This window comes from Talpa europaea, assembly GCF_964194135.1.
Source record: "Talpa europaea genome assembly, chromosome: 11".
Taxonomy (NCBI): Eukaryota; Metazoa; Chordata; class Mammalia; order Eulipotyphla; family Talpidae; genus Talpa; species Talpa europaea.
Window position 1 is genome coordinate 100,967,466 of NC_140078.1, and position 20,662 is coordinate 100,988,127.

At 58.1% G+C, this 20,662-nt stretch overlaps 1 protein-coding gene across 3 annotated transcripts in view; it reads left to right on the forward strand.

The window, feature by feature from the left end:
• The window catches only part of SRGAP3 (SLIT-ROBO Rho GTPase activating protein 3), a gene marked incomplete at both ends in the record, with an annotated part of 162,377 nt that extends 143,602 nt beyond the window's left edge, over positions 1-18,775 (forward strand). For all 3 annotated transcript variants that reach the window (XM_084247703.1, XM_084247702.1, XM_084247704.1), the window contains 9 exons: positions 942-1,019; positions 2,881-3,015; positions 4,353-4,458; positions 4,666-4,893; positions 7,572-7,651; positions 12,658-12,838; positions 13,878-14,027; positions 15,898-16,225; positions 18,362-18,775. In XM_084247703.1, the coding sequence (XP_084103829.1) occupies positions 942-1,019; positions 2,881-3,015; positions 4,353-4,458; positions 4,666-4,893; positions 7,572-7,651; positions 12,658-12,838; positions 13,878-14,027; positions 15,898-16,225; positions 18,362-18,775 (1,700 nt within the window). The remainder of the gene's footprint in view (positions 1-941; positions 1,020-2,880; positions 3,016-4,352; positions 4,459-4,665; positions 4,894-7,571; positions 7,652-12,657; positions 12,839-13,877; positions 14,028-15,897; positions 16,226-18,361) is intronic.
• Positions 18,776-20,662: the final 1,887 nt, after the last annotated feature.

Genomic DNA, 20,662 nt, shown 5'->3' on the forward strand with positions numbered 1-20,662 from the left:
ACAATTTAGAAAGGGCCGTGAGTGACTGGAGGGGCAGGACGGCTTGGGCTAAGGTGGTAAGGAAAGGCCTCTCCAGGGTGGTATTTGAGCAGAAGCCAGCCGCGCAGTCCAGGTGGAGGGAGTGGCCAGTGTGAAGACCTGATGTGAGAAGGAGGACCCATGTGGCTAGATGGGGTGAGCCAGGAGGATGGGGAAAAAGACCAGCTGGAAATGCAATAGTAGTTAATAAAAGAAATGAAGGCGTGTTTATTGAGCATATATGATGTACGAGTGAAACTTAGACCACAGCCTGCTTAGTAAGGGCAGACACATTCCGGATTGATCGCATGAATATATAGAGAAGCCGAATCTGAGAGAGCGGCTCCCCGTCTCCCCACTTAATTCCCATTTCAGTAGAGGAGGCTCCTTCAAATGAGCGTGTTCAGTCCTGTAGGTTGCTGTTATGTTGGGTATCAGCATCTCTTAGCTCTGTAGAAGCGTATATACAAGAAGTTTAATAACCCAGTCTCCCCACGCTCTGACTCCAGGCCAGCACGCACTCTAGACTCTCACTAGTCCTGAAGGAAGGAGTCTGTGTCGGTGAGAGGAGGCCAAGGTAGTGTCCCTGGCCTCGTCCAAGATCTCTGTGACACTCAGATGGCATTGGTGAGCTCAGGTCGAGCTATGCAGTACCAGTGAAGCTGGGGAACCCTGTGGCCAAGTGCATGTGTGGCTGTTCCTGAGCTGACCTCCTGTGGACTGGAGGATGGCCAGTGGGGACAGGAACTTGTGGCCTTTTCCTTGCAGCCCAGGTGGGAGCCCAGACAGCGAAGCGGATGTCTGCCCACCTCTGCCAGCCCCGGGCTCCTTCTGGGGGACCTTACCACGAAGGGGAGGAGGTGGTGGGAGCCCTGAGGTCTGCGGGCTCCAGGCCCCAGGCACGCTCTGTCTGTCTTTTGCAGGACTCCAGCAGCAGGGCATCTTCAGAGTGCCCGGCTCTCAGGTGGAAGTCAACGACATCAAGAACTCCTTTGAGAGAGGTGGGTGCTGGGCGGCCACCCCCAGCTGTGGCTGCGGGAAGCCCGGTGGGGCCCCTCCTTCCTCTTGCTTTCTCTCTCCTGGAGGGAGTTTGTGTCTGCATTCCTTGTGTAAGGTCCCTGACAGGAGCCCTGAGCTCCTTTCCTTGGGCTTCTGAAAAGTTGCAACACATTGGAAATCCATTTTAGGCTTATTATTCCTAAACCCATTTCCTTTTTCTTCTGACAAGCGTCAGCCAGGGTTTTAGTGAGATGCTGATGATGGAGACAATTCTGTTGACAATGAAACTTGCCCCTTCAGTTTGAGCTCTTGCTGCAAACTCCTGGCACAAAGAAGGGGCGAACATCCCGGAAGGCAGGAATCAGTACCGGACCCGGGAGAGAGCTGGGGCTTCCTGTCGTCACTGCTTTGTCCTCCCTCTGACCAGTCCATATCTTCCCTGGGTCAAAGACCAGCCTGCTGCCAGTGTCCCTGTGGGGCCTGTGGCTGGAAGGGGGCCGGTGCCTTTTCACCCCATGCATATTGTGGGGCGGGGTTTGATTTGAGGGCTGACATCACAACTTGAAAGATCTGGACCTTTCTAGAGACTGGGCCTGGCTTTTCGGAGGTCTGTTTCCTTCCCAGGAGAGGCGGCATGGCTGGGGGTGGTGCCATCTTGAACAGTCTCAGTATGGGCTTGGGGGGCTGTGATCTCAGAGAAGAATCCTGTGAGGAGGCCCCTTGCAGGCCTCCTGCTGAGAGTAATCTGCAGGCACTGCTTGGTGGCAAGTCTGCCTGTCCAGGACATGAACCCCAAGTGTGAACACAGCTTTCTCTCAGACTTGCCAGGAATTTTAGCTCCCGATCCCCCCCTGCAGGCAGCCAGTGTTCACACAAACCTTCTGGTGTGGGCAGAAGTCACTGTTGGCTGCTAGAAGCACTGGGTAAAACCTGACGTGGATGCCTATCACTTATTTCCTCTTTCATACTTAGTGTTATCAAAGGGGAAGTCTACCTGTACAAGATAGAGATCTGGAGGCCATGGCCTCCACCCAGGGACCCTGGGGTTCACGCCACCAGTAGGGCACCTGACATCTTGGGGCTGCAGACGCATTGAGATGCCCACACACCACCTGTGTGTAGTCCTGCCCCACACCTTCACCCCAGATCAGTCCAAAGGGAGCAAAGAGAAATACAGGATAGAGGCTGCCTAGAGGACAGTGGCTTGGATTCTTCCAGAGTCAATTAAAAAATAAAGAGCTAGTAAGCTAGTAATAAAATGTGGGGCCTGTTTTACATTTCAGAGACTAAATACACTTAATAACCAAATGAGTTGTGGGAAGATTGATTAGATCTTAGCTTTTGAAAAAGTTCTTTGAAAGCTAAGGAGTGGTAGGGATGGTGTTTGGAGACTGCTGTTAATTTTCTTTTATTATTATTATTATTTTATGTAATTCTTACAACATTTTTCATTTTTGCACAATGTATGCATTTTCATTTTGGTTATATTCCCCATACAATTCCCACCCGACTGTTGTTAATTTTCTTAGGTACATTAATGTTTGTAATGATGTGGGAGAATAAAACCCTGTGCTGAAGCATCCAATGACTTGCTGTGATGTCTGCAGAGGGCTCGCAATGAGTTGAGCATCAGTACATATACACACAATATGGCAAGGGGAGTGTGACAGGTGGTGGGTGTTCACTCCTTTATTTTTGCAACTTTTCTAAAGATTGGAATGTTACAGGGAGGTCTCCAAACATGTGGTGTCAGGGAGGCTGCCCCACCTGCCTCTCCAGCTTAGGGGGCCAGGTCACCTCTTCTGCCCTCTGCACCTCCCCTGCCTCCTCACCCACTGACGTGTGTCTCCTGTGTCCACTCAGGTGAAGACCCCCTCGTGGATGATCAAAATGAACGAGATATCAATTCAGTCGCTGGCGTTTTAAAACTGTATTTCCGAGGACTGGAAAACCCACTCTTTCCTAAGGAAAGGTTTCAAGATTTGATATCTACTATTAGTAAGTATTTTCAGGTGGAACCACCAATTCCATGACAAATCATTATTGAAGCTGCACTCTGCTTATTACCATGCTGGGCACACAGGTGGGCTTCCATCAAGGAAGCAGAGTGGCCCTTGACTTCACAGAACTTGAAACCTAGTTATTGTTATTGTGAAATAACAAGGTGGTTTACAGTGGAAGGGCTGATGGGCACAGGATGCCCCAAGGTGTGCCATGTTTATGCAAAGACGCAAGGGCAATGAAATCCTTTGTGAGAGGGAGATGGTGGATGAGTGGCCTGGCACAATTTCTCAATGGGGCGCATGTAGAGTTCAGCAGTACCTACACAATCAGGGCACTCTCCAGTCACAGTGACAACCCCAGAGAATGTCCCACGTATGTGTAGCTGCCCCAGAAGTGCAGTACAACTTCACCTGAGCAACGTGACTTGAAACCATCCCCAGGTACTCTGGGAAGGGGCAGCTACTGGGAAATGAGGCAGGCAAGGTTGGCTGAATCCCCATCACGAAGGGTCTCGGCACAGAGAAGAGGAAAAGCTATCTTTGGTAGGGAACACACTGGCAGATGTGGACGCTGGGGGAAGGGCTGGTGCAAAAGCCTGTTCTCTGTGACAGAAACAGGCATGCTTTCTGTGCTCTGCAGCTCGTTCTTCTTAGTGCCAGGAAGAGCCCACCATGCAGTGGCCTCTCCTTCCACGCCCAGTTTGCTGCCCCCAGCCCTGGCCTGGCTGATAGCAATATCATTTTCTACCTCTCTGGGAGAACAGGGGTCAGAGACTAAAATCTGAAGCGTCTGCCAGGCTGGTCGAGCAATAATAGCTCTAGCACCGGTTATTTATTCCACACTCATTGCCTGAGCTCCTGCTGTGGGCTAGGCCTGTGCTACAGCGTGTTTATAACAAGTTTAATAAAAAATGGTCTCTGCCTATGTTGTAGGTGTCAGAAACTCACACTGGCTTAATCCATAAAGGGCACGGTTGTGGCTCACATCCCCACTGGACCCAGATGTCACGTGGCATCAGCAGGAATCAGTCCCCTTTCTCTGTGCTGCTTCCCCGAGCCAACTTCACGAGGGCTCCTCTCTCTAGGTTTCTGCTCTCAACGTCCCAAAGGTCAACTCTGATGGGTTCTGATTAGGCCACTTACCCCTGCCTGAGTCCACTCCCGTGGCCAGAGGAGGACGATGCCCTGAATCGCCAGGCCAGTGTCACATCAGAACCAGAGTAGAGCCGGCTCCTCCTGACGTAGGCGGCTGATTTGGAGGGACAGCTCATCACAGCGGCTCCCTTGCTCTCTGAGGGTGGAAGGCACCTGAAATGCCCCTTTACATTCCAGAACTGGAGAACCCAGCTGAGAGGGTGCACCAGATCCAACAAATCCTCGTCACCCTTCCCCGTGTGGTCATCGTGGTCATGAGATACCTCTTTGCTTTCCTCAATCAGTGAGTTGCTGGGGATGGGGTCCCTGCTCTGACTCCACTGGGGCCTCCTCTGGGAGGGGGCGTCTTGAGGCTGCTGCAAGGGCAACTGTTCTTATAGCAGAACATGGCCCCCTCCTGGATTTGTGTAGCTGCCCCTTCCCCCCAAGAAAAAGCACAGTGGGAGGACTTGGCTTCCCCGGTGACTCGTGGGTCCCTCCTCTCTCGTAGCCTCTCGCAGTACAGCGACGAGAACATGATGGACCCCTACAACCTGGCCATCTGCTTCGGGCCCACCCTCATGCACATCCCCGACGGGCAGGACCCTGTGTCCTGCCAGGCCCACGTCAACGAAGTCATCAAAACCATCATCATCCACCATGAAGCCATCTTCCCCAGCCCCCGGGAGCTGGAGGGACCCGTGTATGAAAAATGCATGGCTGGAGGGGAAGAATACTGGTAAGATTCTGTTCCTCGTAATATTGTCATTGCCATCATCGCTTGCTGTTGAATGGGAATGGTAAGAAATGCTTCAGTTTTCTCACTGCGTTATAGTTTGTAGTCCTACGTGCATTTCCTCATCTGAGCTTTGCAGCGGCGTCATGTGAAAAATAGGTGCTTCTGTCAAGGTTCTCTCAGAGCAGAAATACAAGTCAATTGGGAGTTTACTGGTTTATTTAACTATAAAGTCTGGGAACTTGGCTTCAGGTGCAGCTGGATCCAGGAACTCACCAGTATCCTCAGGACTCAGTCCTACATGTTCCCTCCCTTGGCTCTGTTTTCTTCTGCTTTGGTTCATTCTAGGTAGCCTCTCCCTTGGTGGTTTCAAGAAGGCAGCCAGCAGCCCTAGATTCAGAACCCCTCTCTCAGCACCCCCAGTGTCCTTTCCAAATGCTCCAACGCAGAGCCAAGACTATGTCTCCCGGCTGAAACTTGAGTCCAGAACCCCACTGGTTAGGACAGCGTGTCATACTGTCACTGGCCAGATGAGGACGTCTCTGGCAGTAGAGGAGTGGACAAGCCCACCGAGATCTCATGGGCTGAGAGGGGGCTCTTGAGTTCCCTTTTCCAGACAGGGTGAGGGCCTTGCTTTGAGAGCTCCCACGAGGTCAGCTGGGCCTTGGTGTGCCTGGCATCACCCTGGCATCACTGGGTTCTGGGGGAAGAATTTTAGGACCTTATCATAATCAGGGCTGACCACCTTCCCCAGGCCAAGGCCTTACCATGTGGTGAAGACAGGAACTTTAAAAAAAAAAATGTATGAAGACTGGAAATTCTGAACACTGACCAATGGACCAGTCAAAAGGCTCCTACTCTCTCTTCAGTGCCCACCCCAGCCATGCACAGCCTTATTTTTAGGTCTCGCCGGTGCTGCTTTCTGCCAGGCGTCTGCAAGCGAGTCTATCTTGTGGCTGTCACAGCTCTCCTGGACTTGGGAATCACCTTAGTTCTGTGGGCATGTTTGGGCAACTGCTTCAGAGGTGGGGGCAGGTCCAGCTCGTGTTTCCCAGCAGAAACCCCGGGCCTAGGGAGGTCCAGTGGCAGCCCTCAACAGCATCTGAGCACGGGAGCGAGTTCTGACCCTGTTCACAGCCGGGCATCGAACAGCCGCCAGGCGGGCCTCCCAGACCAAGGGAGGCTTGCCCACAGCGTCCGTGCCGTGCCCGCTTCTCCTTTGTGGCTGCAGCACATACGATCCGTGTTCTGGGGAGGGACCTAACAGCTCAGGAGCCTCGTCAAAGAGCAAAGCACAATAACCACACCCCCAGCCCACGTGTCTCACAAGGAAGAAAAGCAACCAATCACGGCGTCATCTCAGAGGTGTTTCCAAAGTCAGAAGGGGGCATTTGGCCAAGGGTCTCCTCACAACAGACAACAGTTGTTCATTTGACAAAGGAACATTTGTCTGGGGCCCTCCCTGGGCTGGGAGGTGGGACATGATTATAGCAGAATTAGTGCTGACCAGGGAGGAGGAAAATGGGCTGTTCTAGAAGTGGGGCTCCTGAGTCAGTGTGGGGCTCAAGATTAGCTTCCTGGGGAAGTCAGACTGAGCTGACACCTAAATGCTGAAAAACTGGAGTTGGCCAGGTGAGGAGTGAGCGCAGAGAGTTTTAGGCTTGTGGTGTTCAATAAAATGAGCTGTTCCATTTGGGTGAGGGCTCTGTGTGATGAGGGGGTTCATGAGACCCAAAGGGCTGCAGGAACCTGGTTCCGAAGGGTCTTCTTACAGCATCGTGCAGACTGGACCTTCCAGACGGTGATGGAGAATTCTTCATAATAAAGTCCAAGTGCCTTTAAGCGGCGCTGTGAATGTCACCTGCTCCGAGAAGCCCTCCCTGACCACCCTGTGCAGGGTTCCTTTGCTATGCTTGTCCCTGCTCACTTGCTCCTGTGGAAGACCTCTCAGCTTGCAGCAGTTTTATTTCCTGGCCGTGGGGCAGGCCTGGCCCCACTTACCATCAGCGAGTCCCTCCTTACTCACGTTGTGCCTGGCTTGTGCAGGGCTCACTTGGTGGCCCGTGGGAACTGACTGACCTGTGAATGGAGCCTGGCCTCCAGAAGCTTGTTACCTGGCAAGAGGGTTGCACCTGTGAAGTTGTCTCTGTGCATGCGTGACCGAATCTGTTCCAGGCCACGCCAGGTCACCAGCCTGGTCCCTCTTCCTGGACTGATCTGGGCTTGGCTCACAGCCCACAAAGCCCCCTGAGCCACCCTGCTCCCTGTTCGGGCCACCCCACCTTGCTGGGGGGTCGCCTTGCTGGGACACTAAGGGGCCAGGCTAGATGGACAGCTCAGCGCTCCCAAGTTCCTTTCTGTGCTGGCCTGGTTGTCCTTCCAAGGACAACCACCAGGGTTTTCCCTCTGCCCTCTGGGTCAGACAGAACACCTAGGATGGAAGACAGCCAGCAAGTTCCAGAGCTGGGAAGCTCATTCAGGGCAGCTTCTGATTGGGGGTGTTGGTGGGGGGCTGCTGGGAGTGCTTTTCTATAGGAAGCTCCCTGAGGAAGATGGGATGCAGGGGGCCTGGGGCGGATGTGGGTGAGGGCCGGTGGTGACTGGGTAGGTGCCCTTGGGAGACTAAGGGTGGCAGAGGGTGGACAGTGGCCTACAAGGCCCCTTTCCGTGTTCCCTTGCAGTGACAGCCCACACAGCGAGCCGGGGACCATTGACGAAGTTGACCATGACAACGGCACCGAGCCTCACACCAGTGATGAAGGTGAGAGGGGTGTGTGGGGCCTCCTGCAGGTGCCCCTGATGCCCACTCAGGCCCACCCATGTGCCGGGCTGGCCCGTGTAACCCTGTCCGGCTGCCCAAGTCAGGGGTGTCTGTGGCCTTGTCTGGTCCCTCTGCCCCTCCCGTACCCGTGGTCTGATCTGCAGTGGCCTGTGCTGGGCCTTGGGCACGTGGGTCCTCGAGGAGCTCCCTGACCAATTGGGAGCTGCTTCCCATGAGGCAGTATTAATGCCAGGTGGTAAGAGCGTCCCCAGCATACTGAGCGCCCCAAAGATGAAGCCAAACTCGAGTGGATGCTGACCCAGGAGGTGTGGAGAGCAGGATAGGCCCGGCTCTAGGGGCTTCCTTCCCTCTCACCCCCCAGGCTAGGAAAAGAGAGCCCTAGGGCCTCTGGGGACCCCGACTGAGGTCAGGGGTCATGTGGGTAACACGAGCCCTCAGGCGGCCAGCACAGCCCAGGCCCACGGCTCTTTAGGGCCCATGAAAACATCTTAATTTCCATTAAAATAGTAAGGAAACAAGTGACTGGACATTGCAGACAACACGTTGCTGTCAAATGCACTGCTCCCCGCCCTTTGGGACTTGCTGTTGTTACTTGCACCGGTACTTGCTGATTAACTCACAGACTGTCTCAGCGACGTCGCTGTTCCCCGCACGCGTCAGCCTGCCCTTCGTCTTCGGAGAGAAACGGCCTGGGGGCGCCCACAGCGGCCGCGGGAGGGCAGCGGTTTCGGGGCTTCCCCTTCCCTGACCACATCCAGCTGCTAAACTCCACTCGTTGCTGGATGTTTTGCTCTATTCATATTAATCATGTCCTCGGTCATAAATTGTTCTACAAACTAATCAAATCAAGCCGTCGCCTTTGAAGGAAGAGTTTCCGAGGCGAGTGCTGCACATTGGTGCTCACGCCAGAGGGGCCTCTCAGCCGCCCTGGCCCTGCTTACCACCGGCGAGCTGGCTGGCCCGAGCTCCAGCTCGTCTTCATTACGTCTGCGGACCTGCCCCAGCGCCTTTCTCCACCACCGCCGCTGCTCCGGCACATGCCCCTGGACGTGAGCTTCACCTCGCTCTGTTGCAAATGCCGGCCTCCCTTTGGGAAGAGATTAGAAGCTGTTATATAGCTGCTTCCCCCCTCCCCCAGGCCCACAAAAATATCTCTGAATTAGAGCTCTGGAGCTTGGAGTAGGACCTCAGCAAGCTTCTGAGTGACACCCCCATTCCAGGGGTTGAGTAGAGGGGCAGGCAGCGGCGAAAGGTCCTCTTGGCTCACCTCTCCCACATGGACCAGTGGGGCCAGGGCTCCAGGATTCTCGTTAGGGCCACGGCCAAGGAGGAGCCTCTATCTTGTGTCTCTGCTGCACCCCCTGGAACCCCAGAATGGGTCACTGGGCACAGGAGGAGAGGCATTGCTCTCCTCCAGAGAAGAAAGCCCTGTGACTGGCAGCTGGGGGTGGAGGGGCTGTGTTTGGGGCTGCAGCAATCTGCGGTGGAGCCTCTACCTCCCTCCCTGTGGGAGCTGGTGGAGGAGGGAGTAGCTTTGTCTCAAATGCCGCAGCCTTTGGCCTCTCTGACCAAATTTTCACAGATTTCTATGACTGGATGTATCGTCACTTCCTGTTTTTTAAGTGATTGTTGTACTTTTTGCAAGCTTCACTAAGAAGCGGGTCAACATGTCCCCTTCCACGGTGAGGGTGATGGTGACCCTACTGCTAATGTCAGTCTTAGAGGGAGCGGGGAGCAAAGCCCAAGGCAGAGAAGAAACTGCAGCCACAGGCGAGAGGAGGAGAAAAGAGGGTCCTGTGGCCAAGCTTAGGGTACTGTGTGACTCTAGCAAGGGAAGAGGAGAGAGGATGGAGACTCATGCTCACCCTGGCCTCTGCCCAATGGCCTGAGGACACTTGCGCTCTCTTGTCTGGAGACAGGTGGGCTGGGTGCGCAGGGGCACAGAAGCCCTGGGAGCAGCAGAGCTGTTGGCTCACCCGTACAGAGGGCTGTGCCTGAGTAAGTTCTCCTGTGTGGCATGGTGAGGCGGGGCTGAGCCTCCCGTCAGGTAGTGGGTAGAGAAGGGCAGAGGATCTGGGGCTTGTGGAACATCCAGCCTCAGATTCCAAAACAAAGCCGGAATATTCTAACAACCTCCACACCTTTCCAGCCTCCAGCCTCTCCCCTCTGGCCCTTCCCTGACCGCAGCTGCTCTGCTCCCTCAGGACCTCCTAAGATGTGACAGTCCCTAAACCCTCTGGACGGGCCTCTGCTTGTCCTAGCTCGGGGCTGGCCTCGCCCACCCTCCTCACTGTAGGGCCCGCGGGCACCCATGGGCACAGCTAGCCTCTCCACAAGCAGCGCTGAATCGAATCTCAACATACAACATAGTTCATATGAATATTCATATTTTACTGGACAGATGCAAAGGCTCTGTGGCAGGAATAAACTTGGCATGTTTCAGAAACATCCAGAAGGCTCTACGAGTGATATCTGAGACTTGAGATCTCAGCTCATCACTCTCTACTGTGTGACCCGCCCTGGAGGCATCACTGCAGTTCAGCCTGTTTCCTCGCCTGGAGAGTGAGGAGGGTTGCAGGTACCGTTGTGAGGATGGAATGTGATGCTGTAAGCAGAACTTTTAGCACATAGTAAAAGCAGTTTGTTCATGCAAGCAACAAATATGTATTGCTTGCCTACCTCCCTCAGGGACTGTCCTCAAAGAAGGAAACCAGCCAGAGGTAAAGCGCCTGTCCTAACAGAGCCCATGTCAGTAGGAAGAGTGACAGTAGCAAGTTCACGCGTGCAGACACACACGCGAGCTGAAGCTGTGATCAGCGCTAAGAAGAGTAAAGCAGGAGCGGGTCTCGAGAGTGAGCTGCCGCTTGGTGCTTTCGTAGTCGAGGGTCAGGGAAGGCCTGGCTGAGACAGTGACATCCCAGCACAGACCTGAGCAAACGTGGGAAGTGGCCCAGTGTCGATAAATGTTCGCTGAGTGTGAATGAATGCAAAGATGTGGGAGGGCTTCCCCGGGGAGCGCCAATAACAAGTGCAAAGGCCCTGGGGCTGGAGAAAGCGAGGCGTGTTTTAAAAGCACCAAGAAGTTTCTGTGAATATTAATACTGCAGTGTTTAGTTATAAATTTTACTAAAGTTTGCAACTTACTTTAAAATTCATTAAAAATTAAGATGGCCACATGGGTGGCAGGGGGATGGAGGGTGGAGGTGCGTCATGAGCTGGTGTAGTCACATGCTAATGGCCGCCTGTAGCTGGTGGGTCTGGTCATGTTCACGCAGAATCCTTTCAACTTGACCTTGTGTTTGAAAAATGTCACAATACACGTTGCAAGAGAGAGGTCAAGGGTGCTGGGGGCGGAGGGGCAGTAGACCCAGCGAGGGAGAGAGTGGAGGGAGAGTGGAGAGTGGCCTAGGCTGCAGGGACCTCTGGGGCCCGCTGCTCGGAGGCTGCAGCAGCCACGAGGAGACATTTGTTCCAGGCACAACGGGAAACCTTGAGAGGATCCGAGCAAGAGAAATTCATGATCGAATTGACAATTTTAAAAGCTCCCTCTGGCTGCTGTGGGGAGAAATGGCTCTCCCCAGCAAAAACAAAGGCCAGGAGCCCTGGGTGGGCATGGGCCACACTGAGGACAGGGTGAAGCCAGGCCGGTCAGCCTGGGAGGCCGTGAAGGGCCCACACGCACGCTGGGAGCTAGGTGTGGGCCCAGCGGGGACGACCCCTGGTCTGTTTCCTGAGATGGGAAGCAGGGGATTGAGTGTGGGGAGTGTGTGGGCGCGTGGTGCGGGGAGTCACATAACCTATTTTTGGTATCATAAACCCAGATAACGGGCTCACTCATAAATGGTCGCTATTACTGCCGTTTCGACCCCACGCTTACAGAACGACGTCTGCAAACACACGTTCCCTCTCGGCTTGCGGCTCGGCTCGGCTCCTCCTTTTCTTCTTCCCCTTACAGTTTCCATCCTTCCTCAGCCTCCCCCAGCGCCAGACCATGCCCAGGGGCTTCTGGGGCTCTGGCGATTGAAGGGCAGAGGCCAGACCCCGAGCCACCTGGCTCCACACTCCTGGAGCCCAGGCTCACATCAGCTCCTTCTGCAGTGTGGGGAATTGCGCTCTAGGGGGGCCCTGGGAACCCCGAGAGCACACAGCCCTCTGACTTGAGCCCCTGCTCTTACAGACCGCCCACCTTGTGCCTTGCCTCTCAGATATAAGGCAGCTGAGGTGCCCGGGGTTCTGGACCGACCTGAGGTCACACAGGCAAGTGACAGGCGAGAGCCACACCCTCGTGGCTTACCGCAGCAGGGCCGTCACTGCGTGTGTGTGTGTGTGTGTGTGTGCTCGCGCGCGTGTGCATGCACATGTGGAAGAGAGAAAACACAATCCCGTGCCTTTTTTCCACTTAGAGGGACACAGTCCTGTGGGGTTAGGGCACTTCCCCAGGCCGCCGTCTGACCGCCGTTACTTCCGGAAGGCCCATGCCCACTGCAGGCATCCGAGGGCTGGGGCTCTTGCCTGTGGATCTTGGGGTGTACGCCGAGGGCTAGGGTCTTGCCTGTGGATGTCAGGGTGCACGGCTCAGTCCATACCAGCGAGCTTTGAGGAGCCCTAGGAATCCTGCGAAGCAGTGCTCACACTTGGCGGGACGCGAGTCCACACGGGCCACCGGCTTGACCTCGCAGGAGGTTCGAGACGTCTGCAGGTGTCGTGAGTGGACGAAGGAAAGGGCTCCATGGGAAATGGAGCAGCGTGGCCTTAGGGGGAGAAGAAAGGGCAGCGTCTGACAACACCGTTTCAGTGAGAGCTGGGGGCAGGGGGAAGCAGCCCCACGCGCCGTTCTGAGAAGTCAGACGAGGGGCCTGAGCTCCCAGCGTGGGGAGCGGGTCTGAGCCAGGACCGGCACCCCGACTCCACCGCGAGCTTGTCCCCAGCCTGCTGTCCCTGCCGCCCTGGCCGCCCGCTGACCTCACCCTGCTCTTTCCTTCCAGAAGCGGAGCAGATCGAGGCCATCGCCAAGTTCGACTACGCGGGGCGGTCCCCGCGCGAGCTGTCCTTCAAGAAGGGGGCCTCGCTGCTCCTGTACCAGCGCGCCTCCGAGGACTGGTGGGAGGGCCGGCACAACGGCGTGGACGGGCTCATCCCGCACCAGTACATCGTGGTCCAGGACATGTGAGCGGGGTCAGCGCCGAAGGGGAGGGCCGGGCCAGCCAGGGCTCTCCTGAGGAAGCACAGCTGGTCTCCGGAAGACTGGGTGCCCCTCACTCCTCTTCGGGGGACCCAGGGCCCTCCCTCCGGGAACAGACCCAGCAGGTGCCCCTCGGCCCTACACCTGACCCACCCCCCAGCCTGCGGGGCTCCCTGTGACCCTAATCTTCCATCCCCCGGGCCTTCCCTGGGGGCAGCTCACCGCCTAGCCACTGCCCACACTCTCCAGCCGGCCTCTCGGGGTTGGTGGGAGCCGTCACCCCCTCAGTACCAGTTCACGAGGACCCGTTTCTTAGACAACTTGGCCATTAAAAAAAAAGGCCTGGCCCCCCCTGCGGCCCTGAAAGCCCACACACCTCCTGTGCCCCGGAAACCCCGCGCCTCAGGCAGGGCAGGTGGCGTGACCCAGAGAGGACTCAGCCACCAAGCTGGACCTCCAGGGAGGGGCAAAGGCAGAACTAACAGGCAGAGGGGAGGGTCTGGAGCCAGAGGAAAGTCCAAGCCAGGGAAACCCCAAGAGGAAGCCTTGGAGGGCCTCCGTCCTGTGAGGTTCCAGCCTCTGCGGAGGGGCAGGTCCTGAGGAGGGAGGGGCAGCGGTAGGGGCCAGCAGGGCACCCCAATATGCTGCAAGCCACCTTACAATCATCTCAAGTCCTGGTGGGGAGGTCAGGGACAGAGGCCCCTTCTTCCTCCCTGCTTAACCTCGCCCCCCACTTCACAGGGAGCCAGGGGAGGGGGCTCCGCACGCAGGAGGCTGGGGCTGCCCGTTTAGCTTGGGGGAGAACCAGAGGAGGGGACAAAGCAGCGGGTGGGTGTAGAGGCACAGAGGAGTCTCCTGAGGGCAGCGGGGGGCGTGTGGGGCGTCGGCCCCATGGGATGTGTCTCATCCTGAGCTGTGGGTGTAAGTGACCATGGGTACCAGGTCAGCCTCCCCCCCCATCACCACCAGGAACCCCTCCCTGCAAGCTGGGTCCCCCTTCATCATATCTGTCCTTCTCTCCAGGGATGACGCTTTCTCTGACAGCCTGAGCCAAAAGGCGGACAGCGAGGCGAGCAGTGGGCCACTGCTGGATGACAAGGGGTCCTCCAAGAACGACCTGCAGTCCCCCACGGAGCACGTCTCAGATTACGGCTTTGGGGGCGTGATGGGCCGGTAGGAAGGCAGATTCACTTTTTCCTGCCAGTACCAAGTGGGTCTTATCTGACTGGGCGGAATCAGGGGGCAGGAGGGAAGAGGGAGACCCCTGGGGGCATTCCCCCAGGGGTCAGGACGGGGTGCTGGGTGTGCCCCAGGGGTGGCCCTAACAGCTTAGGACACAGGTCGCTGTTCTGCCCAAGACCTGGTCCAAGAATGCCCGCTGAGTGATCTGGGTTGGGGTCCAGGCAGAGGAGAGAGAAATTGGCATATTGTGACAAGTGGGGAGCGTGACCGGTGGGCGAGCTCTGTCCTGCCTCTGCAGTGCGTGCGCCGCCTCCTGCTCCCCGTGAAGACGGGAGTTCTGACCCTTACCGTAAAGCTCCCAGCCCCTGAAGAAATCTCAGCCCCAACAGAAAACTCGCGCCGCCTCCGGTGCTGGGGCTGACACCCACTCCTCACCTCCCTTGGGTGGGGCCCCCTCTGCCAATTTCTCTGCTCCAGGTGTGTGGCCAGGCTGTCCCGTGACCTTCCCGCCAGGTGAGGGACGCCGCCATCTGCAGGCAGGCGTGGGCCGGAGCGTGTGCTTGCTTTAAAAAAAAAAAATAGGGAACAGGGAAGGAAGGAGCAGAGTTGAGGAGGAAAGCTCCCCCTGCTTCCTTAGTCAGATTCTCCCCGTGGCTCTCTCTGCCTGTTTCCGTGGAGAGGTCACAGGCCCCGCCCTACCCAGCCCCCAGCCACTGGGGCGCTCGGGACAGGCCAGAGAAACCAGCCACAGCAGGTCAAAATGCTCAGGAGTTTAATTCCGCTGAAGGCCCGATGCCTCTTTCCAGCACTTTCTGTTCAGCTGAGTGGACAGTTGAGGGCACTGTCCCGATGCCAGGCCCGGGGCTGCAGTGGGCAGATGACAGCTGCATGGGGCCTTGCCTCTGGGGGCCGCTGTTCTGCTTTGCTTTTCCCTCCCCCCATCTGCCTTCTTCTGGTGCTTTCTCTGCGAGTACCTCTGCCTCCCCTACACCCATGCTTCCCTCCTTCTGGGCGCCCACAGGGGGCCCTGGGATCTGAATCACCCAGGCCACCCGGCGCCTGGTCCTCTGATCATGGTCTGTGCCCATGCACTTTGCCGCCCCCAGGCTCTCCCCTCCCGAGCCCCGGAGTCTTCAGTGACCTCAGAGGGCCCAGCAGAATCCCTGGGGGTAGACCCTCTATTTGCCAGTGTGTTCCTATACCCCCCAAGCCTCTCTCAGGGAACACTGTGCCCACTTAACAGCTTAGGACACAGGGAAGTCTGGCAGTGACAGACGGGCTCACCCTCCTGGTCCTCTCCGGTCCCGTGGCTGCACCAGCCGCCCAAGGGGTGAAAGCGTCCAGATGTGCAGAGGCCCAGCCCGTGGTGACCTTTTCACTTTTGAACAACTCATAGAAATAGCCCTTCACAGGGGGCTGGGGTGGGTGATGGAGGTGGACCGCCTTCCACTCCCGGGGGGCCCTCCCGGGCTGCAGGAAGCTGGTCGCGCCTCAGTGCTTCAGCCAGGCCCTCACCTCCTGGCCATGCTTGCCCTGCCTCAGGGCCCAAGATGCGCATGACTGACCACCGCCAGTGCGCCCCCAGGTTTGCAATCCTCTGGCTGGGACTTAACACGCAGCCAAGGTTGATTGCGTGGTGAGCAGCACCGCTAGTCAGCACTCCCCGTCTGCGGCAGAGTCACCGTGCCTGCGGGGTCTCCTCAGCCGATTGGCTTTCGTGGCAAAGCCGTGGGGTCTGGTCTGGCTGCCGGAGGCTCTGCTCTACCCCCACCCCCCGACTAGTGTTAGCGTGGGCCTGGGGTCGCTGGCGCTCCGAGAGGGTTGACCTGTGCCCCACGCCCCGTCCCTGGCTCCTTTGCAGAGTGCGGTTACGATCGGATGGAGCGGCCATCCCCAGGCGCCGAAGCGGGGGCGACACGCACAGCCCACCCCGGGGCCTGGGCCCCAGCATAGACACGCCACCCCGGGCCGCCGCCTGCCCCAGCAGCCCCCACAAAATCCCTCTCACCCGGGGGAGGATCGAGAGCCCCGAGAAGCGGAGGATGGCGACGTTCGGGAGCGCCGGCAGCATCAACTACCCCGACAAGAAGGCGCTGTCGGAAGGGCACTCCGTGAGGGCGACGGGCGGCTCCACCAGGCACAGCAGCCTGGGGGACCACAAGTCCCTGGAGGCTGAGGCCCTGGCAGAAGTAAGGGCATAGGACGACAGGCTGGGCCAGGGCGATGGCCAGAGGGGCCACGGGGGGTGGGGGGGCATGCAGACTGGGGAGCCCCTGAGCCCTTCACACCAGGCTTAAGGGTGAGCCCCAACACTAGCGAGCCAGCTGTCCCCTCCCCCCGGCCTCCCGGGGGCTGGCAGCCGGGTGGTGGCAGCCATGGGGTGGATCCTGTAAAGAATCCCAGGCTCCAGGGCTGGAGAGGGGGTGTCTGCCTTGGGGAGATTTTGGCAGCATGGCCATGGCTGGTGTCTTCACGAGATGCCATGACTCTTACATTCGTCCGTTCGTCTGTCCACTCGATCACTCCTTGACGACACTGAGGGAGTTCTGTGTGTGACAGTCTCTGTGCTGGCCCCGGTGATGAGGGAGCTTCAGCTCAGAGCGGGGTGTGACGCTGCCTCTGGGACGCGCAGCTGTGAGGCGGCGGGCTCCGCTGCTTCCCAGAGGAGACACCCGACTTTGAGAGCCTGGAACAGGGGCTGACACCTGTGGAGGGGGCGAGGAGGGACGGTAAGACCTCAGGTCCCAAGGCTGAAGCAGCAAGGGCAGAAAGTTCCAGGCTTCCCGTAGGGGGCTGGCCCCACAGCCCTTGCAGGAGACTCCGGGGCTGTCTAGGCTGTTTCAAGAGCGGGTCCGACCTGCTCAGTCCTGCGCGCCCTCCACTCTGCAGGGAGCTGGGACTGGGACCCACCCAGCGCCCCTCCCTGGTATCAGAATAACCTTTAGGATTTAGATTTGAACCCAGTTCAAGAGGCTGGTGAGCCCGCAGCCCTGCCCTCAGAGCAGATGCCCTCAGAGCAGAGTGGAGGAGAAACGTGCTCACCCCCCCCCCCCAGCACCCCTCACACTAACGCAAGGCTCATGCCTAAACCACGGCTGCTCCTCCTCTGAGCTTCTGTCTTTCTGGCTCACATTCTGCCAGGGGAGGGAGGTGGTGGTGGGGCGACAATTATGCTTCATAGAGTCAAGTTCTACCTTGCAGCTCACGCTGGACTAGAGAAAAAACGGTGGGGGCTGTAGGGGACGTGGTCTCAGTAGAGAGGCGTGGAAGGCGGGTGGGGACAGGGCTGCGTGGTCCACCACATGGAGTCCACCCCCCAGCAGCTGGCCCTTGGGATAAAGGCACTGAAGGCTGCCCCTTGAGGCAGCCAGTGTCCTGGGCCCTGGACGAGCGTCGTGGGGAAGCGGCAGAGCTAGTGTCAGCCACTAGCTATAGTTGCTTGAAAGGCGCAAGGATGAGCTGGGAGAGTGTCCCCAAGGGCTGGGCACCCTCAGCGTGGCCAGATGGGAACCTGTCTTGGGGCTCAGGGCAGGCTAGCGGCCACCTGCTGACCGCTGGGGAGAGGAGGGCAGGGGGCCCGGGCACGGAGCCGGCACCAGGACATCTCCAGGCTCCGAGCCTACCCGTCGACCGGGCTTTCAGTTTGCGTTTGCCTCCGACGGAGAAGCGAGTGTGTCTTAGCTGGCGCCATGGTCCCCGGAGGCTGCCATGTTCAGCCATCTCCCTGCTGTCCCTTCACTGTCCCCTCCGGGACCCTTATCTCCTGTGGGCAAGGATCTGAAAACAGTAATAATGATCAGGAATATGGACTCTGGACATTGACCGCCCGGGGTGAGATTTGGACTGTCTGGTCATCAGCTGTGTGACCTTGGGCAAGTGACTTAACCAGCCTGAGCTCATGTGTCCTCATGTGTGAGCCGAGTGTGATGGCAGCTCCTACCGTCCAAGCAGGGGGGCATGAGTGACTTAGCAGTGGGAAGGCCTGGAGCCTGTGTTGGCCATGCTGCCGCTGTCACCGTCCTTATGTTCGTGTGCTTCTACACGCCAGGTGCCTTCCACGCTGTCACAGGAACCCTTAGCATACACCACTCCTAGGTGGGTGTTCTCATTACCTGTAACTTACAAGGGAAGTTTCTGAGGTTCAGAGAGGTGAGGCAACTTGCCTGAGGTCACTGGGCAAGAAAGCGACAGAATTAGGATTGGAAACCACTTCTGTCTGTCTCCCGAGCGGAACTGCCGGGTCCCTGCACACACGGGTTGGCCGTGGAGGCAGGCTTGGCCTCCAGGCCCCCGTCCCTGCTGACCAGCGCCCTCTGTGTCCCCAGGACATCGAGAAGACCATGAGCACAGCTCTGCACGAGCTGCGGGAACTCGAGAGGCAGAACACAGTCAAGCAGGCGCCGGACGTGGTGCTGGACACGCTGGAGCCCCTGAAGAACCCAGCCGGCCCCATCAGCTCGGAGCCCGCCAGCCCCCTGCACACCATCGTCATCCGGGACCCCGACGCCGCCATGCGCCGTAGCAGCAGCTCCTCCACTGAGATGATGACCACCTTCAAGCCTGCCCTGTCTGCCCGCCTGGCCGGCGCCCAGCTGCGCCCGCCCCCCATGCGGCCCGTGCGGCCGGTGGTCCAGCACCGCTCCAGCAGCAGCAGCAGCTCGGGCGTAGGCAGCCCGGCTGTGACCCCCACCGAGAAGATGTTCCCCAACAGCTCCACAGACAAGTCAGGCACCATGTGACCAGCCTGGGGGCGGTACCCCCCGGCCGGCAGTGGCCACCGGGGCCCTGGGGGTGGTCACCGGGACGCCCTTGTCCGTCCAGGGGTGCTCCAGCTGGGAGGGCAGAGACCCAAGGTCAGCCAGGGAGCGTGTCTGTGCAGAGCTGGGGCCCAGGCACTCCCCGCAGCTGGAGGCTGTGTGAACCCCCAGACCTCCCCTACCGTGCAGGCTCCAGGGCGACTGCCATTGGAGCCCGCCCTGGCTGGGGGCAGAAAGCCCCCCGACCGCACCTGCACATCGTCACTGGAAAACGAGGCCCCGACACCCCCCTCTGCATACACAGACATGTGGCTCTGCGTGTGTGCACGTGTGCACATGCACGGACGTGTCTGAGGTGTGTGTGTGTATATATATTTATGCATCTATATACATATCCTAGACCTGGACACACACGCGCTCAGTGTACATAGGATCTCCTTTTTCTTTCTATGAAACTTAGATTTACCTCAGACCCATGCCACCAAACATCTCCCGCTGAGTTATTTGGTGGGATTTGCAGGGACTTTTCTGGGAGAATCTAGAGGCCCACAGTAACTGCGCACGAAGCAATACACCACTAACCTGCAGAACAACCAGAACCAACGCCCCCACTGTCTCCAGAAGTCGTGGCCTTCCAGAACAGTCTGCCCCCGAGGAAGGGGTGGGGCAGGCGGCCCCCGGGCAGGCTGCTCCTAGAGGTGGGGAACCCTTCCCAGAACTCCCCCATCCGCCCCAGAGACCCTGCCTTTCCACCCCTGGGCCCAGGGTCAGCCGCACCCTCAGAGGCACGGGAGGACGTCAGCGGGAAGACCCCGACCGCAGCGCCCCGTGTTCGCAAGCAGGAGCGGGGGTGAGGCCCGCGGCCTCGGCAGTGTCACGTGCAGTCGGGAGACGGGGGTCAAGCCGCGCCGTGGCGGGGGACCCTCGAGCCTAGTCATGCCGTAGGAATAAATCTGTGGTAACTATAGAGGTTTAACTTAATGCCATTTTCAAAATATTTAAATTTTTCTTTTCCTCTTTCTACTAATTATACTGTGTCAGATCCGGAACCAAGCAGGCGAGGGGGCTGTGAGTCACGTCCTTTCGGTTGAAAATCCAGCGTGATGCCCTCTGGCCGGTGCCGCCGGCGAGACGCAGGGCCGAGAGCGCCCCCCTCAGCCCAGCCAGCAGGGCCGGCCCTGGCCTGTCTGTCCCCAGATGCTTCGTCTGAGTTTAAGCGCGTGATGTTGCGCCCCGCTGTCCCTGCCCTGCCCCCCAACACGCTTCCTCCAGAGCGTTCGGTGGAACAGAAACGCGGTGACAGAACCAGGCGTGTGGCCTTCAGGTGTCGCGAGCGAGGCTCTGGCCTCCTGGCTGTGCCCAGGCCTCTGGGCCATGCTCACCCTACTCCGCTTTGCTTCCTCTTTTGCTCTCTTCCTTCCCCAGAGGCGGCCTGTTTCTGGATCACGGAACTCGGGCGATCAGATTCTAATAGGCCCCCTTCCCTCCCCGCTCACGCCAAGCTGAGGGTCCCCCCCAGGATTCACCTCCTTCTCTCTCCCGGGGCCTCTGAGCGAGTCTCCAGGGCTGGGACTTGGAATCTGGGTTTGAGGCCCAGCTCCCCCGCCCCGCACGGAGCCTCCACCTCCCGCACCATAGAGTGAAGAGAGTAAGTGTGAGCTGTGCCAGCTGCAAGGCGCTGGGCCCGCAGAGTGGCTGGGCATTACCCTAGGAAGGTCAGTCTTTTAGATCAGAGATTGTCCAGGCGCTTGTTTTGGAAACCTCGGAGGGCACTTGAGAAGCAGGCAGCGGAACTTCCCCACACTTCATCAGCACGGCCTCGCAGCCACATCTCTCGATGCTGGAAACCCCATGCTTAGCATTTCCACC